The sequence below is a fragment of the Vicia villosa genome, unplaced genomic scaffold (genome assembly GCF_029867415.1).
Source record: "Vicia villosa cultivar HV-30 ecotype Madison, WI unplaced genomic scaffold, Vvil1.0 ctg.001936F_1_1, whole genome shotgun sequence".
Classification (NCBI taxonomy): domain Eukaryota; kingdom Viridiplantae; phylum Streptophyta; class Magnoliopsida; order Fabales; family Fabaceae; genus Vicia; species Vicia villosa.
In genome coordinates, this window is record NW_026705780.1 from 127,501 (window position 1) to 140,021 (window position 12,521).

At 33.5% G+C, this 12,521-nt stretch overlaps 1 protein-coding gene across 1 annotated transcript; it reads right to left on the reverse strand.

Annotated features, from left to right (window-relative positions):
* Positions 1–4,557: 4,557 nt before the first annotated feature.
* LOC131637160 (protein phosphatase 2C 70-like) lies at positions 4,558–12,269 on the reverse strand. The gene is made up of 12 exons (XM_058907746.1): positions 12,052–12,269; positions 11,546–11,951; positions 11,269–11,444; positions 11,001–11,159; positions 7,718–7,861; positions 7,549–7,610; positions 6,213–6,348; positions 5,962–6,056; positions 5,455–5,570; positions 5,232–5,361; positions 4,895–4,949; positions 4,558–4,798 (listed from the first exon to the last, which is right to left on the reverse strand). The coding sequence occupies exons 1-12, from the start codon at positions 12,175–12,177 to the stop codon at positions 4,640–4,642; spliced, it is 1,764 nt and encodes a 587-aa protein (XP_058763729.1). The 5' UTR covers positions 12,178–12,269; the 3' UTR covers positions 4,558–4,639.
* Between the last annotated feature and the right edge of the window lie 252 nt (positions 12,270–12,521).

Sequence of the window (12,521 nt, forward strand, 5' to 3'; positions counted from 1 at the left end):
ACCTTCAATCTAACTTAAACCCCTTTCATTCTATTACACGAAACCAATATCTCGTGTAATGTTGTACTTGCTAAAAAAGTACAATGAGGATAGCCTTGTATTTTAAGGGATGTTTGGGGTGTTTAGGGATGTTGATGAGGTTTAGAGCTAGCTCACATAGTGTGATGAGAAGCTTTGTATATTTCTCAGGGTGAATATTCAACCCCCCGCGGCTTTAGACAGAGAGATGTTTATTTTAGTGATCTAGAAATCTAAGAGATCAATCTGGACCTCCTTTAGATCCTATGTGAAAATGAGTCTTTAATCTTTTTGCCTCCATTCTAGGATCTAGACTTGTAGCATCTATGACATGTTCTCCTGGCTATGAATGACAGCTACAACCATCTTTCTCTTCTCATTTTGAGACTACTTTGATAATACTCTCGGGCAATATCTTGATCTAATTAGACCATCTCAACTCATATGTCAGGTAATATATTTGTCTTGCTCAAATATAGGGTGTTTATTATGATCCCTAGTAGATTGAGGCTAGGGCACCCCAAAATGTTGTATGGTGATGATGTGTCTTATATGAAGTATTCTACCTTAACTGTCTTTGAGCTCTATTCTAACTTAAACCCCTTTCATTCTATTACACGAAACCAATATCTCGTGTAATGTTGTACTTGCTGAAAAAGTACAATGAGGATAGCCTTGTATTTTAAGGGATGTTTGGGGTGTTTAGGGATGTTGATGAGGTTTAGAGCTAGCTAACATAGTGTGATGAGAAGCTTTGTATATTTCTTAGGGTGAATATTCAACCCCCCCCCCCCCGCGGCTTTAGACAGAGAGATGCTTATTTTAGTGATCTAGAAATCTAAGAGATCAATCTGGACCTCTTTTAGATCCTATGTGAAAACGAGTCTTTCATCTTTTTGCCTCCATTCTAGGATCTAGACTTGTAGCATCTATGACATGTTCTACTGGCTATGAATGACTGCTACAACCATCTTTCTCTTCAAATTTTGAGACTACAATTTGATAATACTTTCGGGCAATATCTTGATCTAATTAGACCATCTAAACTCATATGTCAGGTAATAGATTTGTCTTGCTTAAATATAGGGTGTTTATTATGATCCCTAGTAGATTGAGGCTAGGGCACCCCAAAATGTTATATGGTGATGATGTGTCTTATATGAAGTATTCTACCTTAATTGTCTTTGAGCTCTATTCCAACCCGAACATCGTCTTAGGTGTTATGTGGTCATTCACCTATAAATGCTTGCCAAAGAGACCCAGGAGCATTGAATCGCATGTATGTCTTTTGAACCAAGTTAGAGTCTCTTAAAAGACTCTTAGAAAAGGATGTTTGTCGATCTTCTGGAATCAATCAGTACACATTTTACGTCATAATTTTTGTAATGCAATGCGATGACCATGTGATCGTTGTTATGAGGGAGGATGTCAATGGCATTCTTTCCAAAAAAGTTGATTTCGAAGTCTGGCTCCTTCTCCACATCTTCCTCTAGGCTGACGGGTATGATGCTCTGTTTGGCGTACTTCCAATGGGAAGAGCTGAATTCTCCCCTACGGACAAACCCTCATGTGATAGTGTTCACGGTGGCATATGTGCCTTCTTCCGCCATCCAGCTGGAGAAGGTGACTGAGGTGGTTGACAAATGGTAATAAGTGTGACACACATATATTTTATCGGGACCCACAATAGACATCAATTATACTTGCTAAAAGATATAATAAAGTCAACCCTTCAAATAGAGGACTGTCCTCGTTATACTTTTTAACAAGTACAAATATTATATTAATTTCGATGATGTCCTAACTAAAAATACCACATACATCTATAATTTACGTTCTTATCATTATTTAGGTATTTTCTTGCAGTGTTATAAGTATTTCAAATAGTGAATATCTTAGCACCAAATTAAATGAAACATAATCCAAGAGTGTGTTCAAATTAGAGATAGAGCTACAATTTATCTGTCAACTTTACATTAACGGTTAATTCATGATATTTGTTAACTTTTTGCCCTCTTTAGTTAAAATGTTCAATTGTACACTTTATAGAAATAATTAAAAATATTCGTGTAGGAAAAAGTATTTATTTATCATCTATAGAAGTATTTATTTATCATCTATGACTTGTTAAGACTATGTATATTTACACACATTTTCAACCAACAATAAGGGATTATTGCAATGAGATATGCTCGAAGATATGCTCGACTCTCTTTTATTTTTTTAAGATATTTGGGTTAGTGAACAATGTTGTTGGTAGATATTTGTTTAGGTGTTATAAGATGAGTGCTTCTATTTTGTTCCTCTTCTTAGTTCTTATGTTCACTTATGATATTATCATGACGTATGAAGGTACGAGTTTGCACTCGAGTATAACTCACTTGTATGTTGATATAAATAATTGAGTTGAAACTCGCTTTATTATTCATGGTATAACAATCAATTTTCATATTTAATAATGAATTATCTGAATATACAGTTATCTATTATTTAAAATAGTAGGATATTGTAAAAAAAAATTAACACTGCAACTTTTTCCTTTTTCATTAAAGGACACAACCAAAGATCGGTTATGTTTTACGTAATGAGTGTCACTTGTTTTATTATTATTTTTAGGGTCAAGTAGTTTATGGATAAAATTCCACCTGTTTAAAGGTAAATAAGTTGGATGTCGCGGGTTTGAACCTGCACCCTTACATGTCATATTTTGCATAACTATCACGTGAGCTTGCTTAAGGGGACACTTCAATTGCTTTAGTATGTCGGTGTACACATACTCAAACTTCTTCATTATAATAAATGCAAGTGAAGGATTTGATTACTCCCGAATGTCCATTATGAGCATCACCATACATCTTCCAAAGAGTGCATCTGACAATGATCATTATACAAAAAGAAGTAAAAGACATCCATTAAGATAGTGTCTTAAGACATGTCTATATGGATTAGCAGTGAAATGCTCCCACACTGGAGAAAATATACATGCCCGAGATAACTCTTCGCTGCAATCAACCCAAATATCCCTTAGAGAAATAAACGGTAAAAGATATAGTATCCAAATATAAAAATAGAGTATGACAACTCTTGAGTAATGTTTATGTCAATGAAAATAGTTCAGGTACACAATATCACTATATATTGCACTTTCATCAACAAATAACTAATATAGAAATGTGTATGATCGCACATAATTGGTGATGCTTTATGCGCTCTTTATTATTATGAACTTGTGAAGAACCAAAGAGGATGTCAAATGATGCATGTGCAATATCTCAAACCATTTAAACCTTACATGTCATTCCCGGACCCTGAATCAACATGTCTACTCCCTCAACTCTATGAATTAAAATATGATTCAAACCACAATCAAATATATACGTGGAGCCGACACAACACATAGTTTTACCGGTGTCAACTCTTAACTCCTTAATGAACATGTCTACTCCCTCAACTCTATGAATTAAAGTAGACATAACACATAGTTTAGTGTATAAATCATCTTACCAATAGATAGATGAAAAATTGATCTTTCATAATGTCATCACAAAAATTTTTTACCATCATTTCATAATCTATCTCTTCGACCTTCAAACTACTCTAACACGTGTATCTTCCGGTCATGATTGACACTTTATGATGTGTCACATAATTGCAAAAATAACTTATTTTAAAGAAATGATAGCAACATTCTCTTTTCAACACTCTCTCCAACAATCACTTTCTTATTGGTTGAAATATGTGTGGATCCTACCACTTTATGTGGGATCCATTTTCAAAATAAGAGACTCACACATATTTCAACCAATAAAAAAATGAGTGTTGGAGAGAGTGTTAAAAAGATAGTGTTCCTAACACTCCTTTTTATTGTATATATGTAGATACATATGCTCTTTATAAATATATAATTAAGATATATAATACTGCGTACCAGAATGACCCTTATGACAAATGGCGTATGAGAGATCATTTCGGGAAAAAAAATCAATATTAGAAACTGGAAACCCCTAAGATGTGTGAATCCTACCACTTTATGTGGGATCCATTTTCAAAATAAGAAACTCACACATATTTCAACCAATAAAAAAAGAGTGTTGGAGAGAGTGTTAAAAAAAATAGTGTTCCTAGCACTCCTCTTTATTTTATATATGTAGATACATATGCTCTTTATAAATATATAATTAAGATATATAATACTGCGTACCAGAATGACCCTTATGACAAAAGGCGTATGAGAGATCCTTTCGAGAAAAAAAATCAATATTAGAAACTGGAAACCCCTAAGATGTTGGAGGTAGAAAGATAATTCGCCCCAAATTAATCCTTTCGTTAACCTTCAAGCTATCAAAACTAATCATCTCACTGACCAAATTAAAATAAATAATATTTCAACTTTTAACAGATATAAGACAAAATTAAAAATTTCAGCATAGTTTGAATTGTTCATATATCAGCAAGATGAGCATCGTTATATCTTCAAAAGACTAGACGATTCAGCTGTTTTTTATTATTTGTTTTATCTTTTGTATCTATGAGGCGACCTTGAGAAAAACAGAAAATTGATCGAGTCTCAGTAAACCAAAATTATGTATTACCATTACTGTGACACTATTCCTAATTCATACTAGGATTCAACTTTACAAGAGAATCTATTGAATGTATCAAAATCTAAGAATATTATGGAGGTATTATCCTTCGTTTTGAGTGTTCTAGCCTCATTCAACAACAAACTAGCAATCTTTTCTGCTGTATTATCTCCTTCTGTATTGTATCGCTCCCTCATCTGTGCAGGCAGTAGAGAAAGCAAATTATTAGAGCAAGTTGGTAGGAAATAGGGGGAAAATTTATTACAATTAGAAACAGGTTGTCAATACAATACCTGAAGCACTAGCTGAATTGTCTTCTTCATGCTGATGACGTCCCATAACCCATCACTGAAGATTTAACAGATATCTAAGTTATATTCAACATCGTCGAAAGAAAAAAACGCAAACGTGCAAACAAATAAACTAGAAACTATTTGAGGTGGGAAAGACATCATGGTTGAAATTTGCAAAAATTCTAGAAGGAATAAGTTCCCTTAAAGAGAGCAAGTGAATCTGAAAACAAAGCCAGTTATTTCACCAGAATTGGATAAACCCTTATTTGCTCACTCACAGTGGAAAATGATAATCAGAACATATGTTTAGCTATGGAAATTTATAAAGCAAAATCACCTAGCTAGAACAGCAAAAGCCTTGCTTGCTTGGTGAATATGCACAGCCTCACTTATATAAGGTTGTGAACTGAACCGAGAATCCTGTTGTTTTAGGAATTTGTCGCCGAGCATCCTTGCAAGATTTATACCTGCATCAAGTTAAGGACAACAATCAGCAAATTGCCATGTCAATATTGTAGACCAGGAAAATTCTGTTATAGTGATTTAGTCCTCCTTCATACCATATAGTCGTGTTTCCCCATCTTTCAATGGTTCCCCCGACTCTTCAATTCTGCGTCTTTCAGAATAATTGCTTATCTTGTGATCTTCTGTCATTTTGATTTGTTGCCCATCAACACTGACAAAAAAGTTAATAAGTTTCATACAGGCATAATAAAAGGACACAAATTCAAATTCCATTCTTTTTAAACCCGTGTAACATGGGCTTCTATTTGTGATGCAATTGTTGTATACAAGTCAATACCGAAGTGCCATAAAACTGCAGATTGCTATCAACAGCAACTTGAAAATTCTGACAGACTCCGTTCACCAATTTTCTCTGCTATCCTCACTTTGAAAAATTCCCAGAACCACGGGAATCTCAGACAAGGAAAGAAAGATAAGCTAGCATCAACCATCATAACCATGTTATTTTGTTTCGGATAGCCCAGTAGTCACATTGCCTACCCATGACCCATTCAAAATTCAAACAAGTCATCCAAGTATTCGAATTGGCTAGATAAATATACCTCATAATGCAGGCAGAATCTCCAACATTTGCACATTGTGCATAGAAATTATCATCACAGTCAGCCCATACCAGGAGCAATGTTGCTGTACATCCCTGCATAAAGTTTGTTAACAGAATATACCAACCATAAATACAAGAGTTTAGAATAGAAAATAAGACCAAAAACTCATGCCGGGATAAGGATAGGTTAAAAACAAGACCAGAGTGAGCACACATAAGTCAAACAAGATCAAAATGACCACACATTACCTCATAGAAGTTGTTTATGCGTGCTTCCGTTTGAGAAAATGCATCTCGAAGAATATCCGAAGCATCACGAAGTGAGAAAACCCTCTCCCTTTTTAATGAATCCGATAATATACTAGCAATTACTTCAGGAAAAAGTCTGAAAAAATAATTACAGAAAGTTATTAATTTTCGCAGATAGAGAACAATGACTTTGGATGGAAAAAAACATGTGTTGAAGGTTGATTAATTACAAGTGAATGCGTTCTTAGGTAAATATTTTCTTTTACTATATAGATACTAGTTTTCTTAGCAAATTGACAGTAGCGAAATTCTTCATGCCTAGACACGGTGTCTTAATACTATTAGAGTTAGCATCAACTAGTTTTTATTACGAGTAGATAACCACAAGAAAACTAGAGTGCTAGAAAATACCAGTCATGCCATGTGGTTTGTAAAAGTTGTGAGAAGGGGCTAAAAACTACTTCAGAACATATGCAAAGACGGGCTAGTAAATCTCAAAGTGTTAGACCTGGCTTACTGTGTCCTTACTATATTACAAATATTGATCGGCTAAAACCCTAAAGCAATTCCTTCATAAAACTCGGTGAAGAGAAAAATTATGAGGTTCAATAAATGTCAGCATCCACTACTGGTGCAGGACAAATGACAATGGAATTCGCTTTGCAGCAGAACAGTAGTAGTGGAAGTGCAAATGATGACAAATGAAAATGAGCAAGACAATACATTTGTTGAAATTACATAGATTCACACAAGGAAGGAGGAAAAGAGAGGAAATCAATAATGAAGAATATTTTCTCGCTTATATTGATGTGATAAAAATACAAAGCATCAACTCCTACTTATACCGGCATTCCTAATTTGTATTGTATCCTAATCAAATCAGGAAATGTAGTGAAATATGGAATCCAGTCCTATGAGACCATCCAAGGCTGTTTAAGATAAAAGTCACAATTACAAAATTACAATAGTATAAGTTGTCATCTAAATACTCTTAATTGTAGACACGTCAATACAGTCAATTGAATACTATACTTCATATTTAACAATTTGATCTACTATGGTAAGAAAATGAGTGAAACTAAAACAACATAAATCCATCTACATTCTACATACTAAATATATACAAGTTACTAAAGGATATGGGAGAGAGTTGTAACAGCAGCAACGACAAATTATTGAAAAACTCTTTGACTAGCTTAAATCGTTTCTATTCATTAAGTCCACAGATTATAGTCACCATCATAGGGCAAAGTATAGAACTGGCAAGCATTAACCTATGAGTTGTATTTAAATGGCAACCATTAAACATGGCTGACCTAAGGCAGAAAATACTAACTTGCTAGCAGCTTTAGCAGCCCCATCACCACCGTGCCCATCACAAATGCCAAAAATACCAAACTGAAAATTAGGCACAGAAATGGGTTAGCTCCCTCGCGGGAAAGACAGAAATAAAGCAGTTAAAGATATCGATCTATATTAAAAGAGATAGCAAATAAATCCAGAACCTGATCCAGCCCAGGTAAAGGCCAATGATAATAGCAAACATCCTCCATAGGAAGTTTCTTTCCTCCTCGACGCAAAGACATGGGATCTGATATCATACCAACTCCAAAGGGAATGTGATGTTGATTTTGGGAAGTAATATGAACCTGTCATACATTAAATCACATAGCCAGATTAAATAGGAAGGTTTTTTCAAGTATACCAGGTCAATGTAAATGACAGAGCAGTGCAAAACAAACAATAACAAACACCATCAGAACCTTTCCGACTAGGTAGAGTTGGCTACATTGATAAATCTACATTATAAAGCACTGTCATGAATTATATTTAATGATAGACCCTTCAATTTCTAATCCCTTTTGATGATTTGACCTTAGGCTATGTTTGGATACAATAAAAATAACGGAGCAGAATGGAGCGGAGCGGGATGGAATAGAGCGGAACGAAGTGGAATGGAATAAATACGTCATTCCATTGTTTGGATACTTCATGATGGAATAGAGTAATTTTTTCATTCCGCCCAAATCGGAGGGTACAAAAAATGGTGGAAAGTGATGGAATGGGATGGAATGCATTCCATCCGATACCACTCCATTCCATCCGTTTTTAATCAATCCAAACGATGGAACATAAACTTATTCCATTCCATTCCGCTCCATTCCATCATATTCCATCAATCCAAACATACCCTTAGTGTTGTCAAATATCAGCCATGGCGGATATCGCTGGAGTTTTTTGGCTCTCTTCCATGGCCAAATTTGTGAAAGATGGCAGCACCCTATGTCTGATTTTTGGCTCTCTGCAATTGACAACACTGTTTGACCTATATTTTTCTTTGGTCTCCCCTTACCTTTAGCTACTGGAAGAGTAAGCCATTCTAAAAATTAAAATTAAATTTTGATTGCAACAGAAACTCTGGAAAGACGTAGAGTTTTGTCTTTAAAAGAACAACAAATAACCACTCTAGGAAGGGAGGAGATTGAATTTGATAAAGGAAAAAAAAAAAGGCTTATATAAGATTTTAATTCCTTAAACTCTTTTAAAATTAGTCCTTATTTGAATTTCCTCATATTTACTTATTGAATTCATTAGATACTGAAAACATATTACTTTTCCATAGTAAAAATGAACTATTTTGTTAAGTGCACTAAAGAGGAAACACATTTTCAAAAACTAAAAACAGCATTCTTAAATGTTTTTGAGAGAAATCGTCGCATTCTATGTTATATCAATACAAAGTTTCCATATGCATCTGTAAAAATTATACTGACAGAAATAGTCACATTCTAAGTTTTATCAACAAATAAATTCCTTCTTATGCATCCACATACATGAAACAGGACAAATTTAAAAAAACCACACAACCTTCTCAACACAAAAATAAACACATTCCAGATTCGGTCTAGCTAAAGTCTCATTTTGAACGCATAAGTTATACTAAATGTTTTTGAGAGAAAGTCACATTCTATGTTTTATCAATAAAAGTTTCCTACTTATGAATCCACATGCATTAAGCAGGTCAAAATTAAAAAATTCACACAATTCTTAAATCAAATATAAATACATTTCAGATTCGATCTAGCTAAAGTCTCATTTTGAACACAAGTTATAATAAATGTTTCTTAGGGAAATAGCCACAATCTATGTTTTATCAATAAAAAATTTCCTAGTTATGCGTCCGCCGCATACATGAAACAGAACAAATTTCAAAAATCCACACAACATTCTTAAACTAAAAAGAAATACATTCCAGATTTTGATCAAGCTAAAGTCTCATTTTGAACGCTTAAGTTATACTAAATGTTTTTTAGAGAAATAGTCACATTTTATGTTTTATCAATAAAAGTTTCCTACTTATGCATCCGCATACATAAAACAGGACAAAATTAAAAAATTCATACAATCCTATGTTATAATAAATGTTATTTTTAGGGAAATAGCCGCATTCTATGTTTTATCAATAAAAAGTTTCCTAGTTATGCTTCCGCCGCATACATGAAATATGACAAATTTCAAAAATCCAGGCAACATTCTTAAACCAAAAAGAAATACACTCCAGATTTTGATCTAGCTAAAGTCTCATTTTGAACGCTTAAGTTATACTAAATGTTTTTGAGAGAAATAGTCACATTTTATGTTTTATCAATAAAAGTTTCCTACTCATGCATCTGCATACATAAAACAGGACAAAATTAAAAAATTCACACAATTCTTGAACCAAATATAATACATTCCAAATTCGATCTAGCTAAAGTCTCATTTTGAACACGTAAGTTATAATAAATATTTTTTTAGGGAAATAGCCACATTCTGTGTTTTATCAATAAAAAGTTTCCTAGTTATGCGTCCACCACATACATGACACAGGACAAATTTAAAAAATTCACACAGCATTCTGAAACCCAAAATAAATACATTCCAGATTTCTATCTAGCTAAAGTGTCATTTTGAACGCTCAAGTTATACTAAATGTTTTTGACAGAAATAGTCACATTCTATGTTTTATCAATAAAAAGTTTCCTACTAATGCAGTGAACCAGGACAAATTTCAAAAATCAATACAACTTTCTTGAACCAATAATAAATACCTTCCAAGTTTGATCAAAAGTCTTATTTGAACGCATTAGTTATACTAAATGTTTTTGAGTGAAATAGTTTCATTCTATGTTTTAACAATAAAACATTTCCTACTTATGTATGCACATACATGAAACAGGACAAATTTCAAAAAATCTACACAACAATCTTAACTAAAAATAAATATATTCCAGATTCGATCAAAGCTAAAGTCTCATTTTGAATGCATATGTTTTTGATAGAAATAGTCACATTCTATGTTTATCAATAAAATTTCCCTTCTTATGCATTCACATACATGAAACAGGGCAAATTTCAAAAATTGACATTTTTTTTAAAGGACTAAATAACATTCCTAAACCAAATTAAATAACTTCAAGATTATATCTAGCTAAATTCTCATTTTGAACGCATAAGTTATATTGAATGTTTTTGAAAGAAAGTTATATTCTATGTTTTATTAATAAAATGTTCCTCATGCATCTCTGCATACATGAAACAGGGCAATATATTTTCATTGAAAACAAATATTGGATAGTAAAGGGGAGCAAAATAGACTACAATTATAATTTACCAACTTAAACTTATTTAACCTATAAAAGCAACATACAGTCTCTTCTTAGCTAGTATCATCATGTCATGCATATAAGTTTAAGCTAGCTTTGCATCAATGAATAATAGAAAACCTAAACATAAAACATCACTTACAATTATTTTTGAGGTTGTTCCAAGTGTTATAACATCTCCATTAGCAAGAATCAATGGATCTCCCCAGTGCCTACTTCCAGTGTCAGGATGGTTGATTGACTTCGAGTTCAAAAGTGTTCCATTCAGGCTACCCATATCAACCAGCTCCCATTTCAAATTCTGGAAGAAACAAAAATCAATTTAAACAACAATTATTGCACACACATATATAAATCATTAAAATAAAAATCCAATTAGAAGTCCAAAAGAAACAAATAGTAACACTTACATCCAAATTCCAATTGATCAAAGCATGCTTCCCCGACACTTCCGTATCCTTGATCAACAAATCACTAGGAGAAACCCTTCCCAAAGTAAGCGGGAGACGAGAAGGATTTGTCGACTGAACAGACCAACGTTGTCCACTCGAAGGACCACTGATTACCTCCAAAGTAAGGCAGCTTCCTGCACTTCTAAAAAAAGATTGTTGAGCACATTAAAGCAATGCAAATACAGAAAACAGACAAAAACTCAACTCAATCACTAAAAAGAGTTCAAGAAATTACTTTGATCAGTAATATCCTTTTGCACAAAATCCTGCAACCTATCATTCTGATAACTCTGCTTCGGAACTTGAGCTAAAACCGGCGGAGGAGGAAGCTTAAATACTTGACCAACATCAGCAGAAGCAACAACACTCTCAGAATGATCAGAGATTACATCAACAATCAAAGTATCACCTCCACCACCTCCACCACCGCCGCCACCTTGATGCAAATTAGGCGAAATAGAAAGGTTATGAAGCCTTTGCTTATGAACAAGACCTTGTCCATGAGTTCTCGGAGAACGAAAATTAACTTCATTAGGATAACACGCACCTTCAAGATCATAATCCCTCGGCAATTCATTATTCAACGAAGCATTTCCACCGTCGTCAACAACAAGAGGTCTCTCTAATTCACCAACAGAACCCTAAATCAATTGAATAGAATTCGGATCAGAATTTACGATTAGGTTATAAGAAAATGTCGAGAATAAAAGAAAGTTACGTAACGTAATGATTATGAAGAACCTGTTGGATTGAAGAACGAAAACGAGAAGAGAAAAAGAAGCGCCATGGTTTGAAGAGAAAAAAGAGGAAGATGAAGATGAGAAGAAGCATAAGGAGAAGAAGCACAGTCACGATCGTGTGTTCCATTTCTCTTTCTCTCTTCTTCGCTTCGCACACTTTCAGATTGGGTTTGGGTTTGCGATTATTTCGCACTTTGAAATGGTCACGCTTTTTTTTTTACTTTCTTCTTCTTTTATTTATTTATTTCCCATTAATATTTACTACATTTTACTACCAATTATTACAAACAAAAACAAAGCATGCATACTATAGCATTGATGACTTATAAATTTTAATAATTATGACAATGACAATAAGGTTTGTAAGCATATTCTTATCTTAATTTTTTATTAAGTACATTTGAAATATTTTTAACAAAGTCAAATTATGGGTTTATATTATTATTTTAATTGTATTGTCTTAAAAGAGAT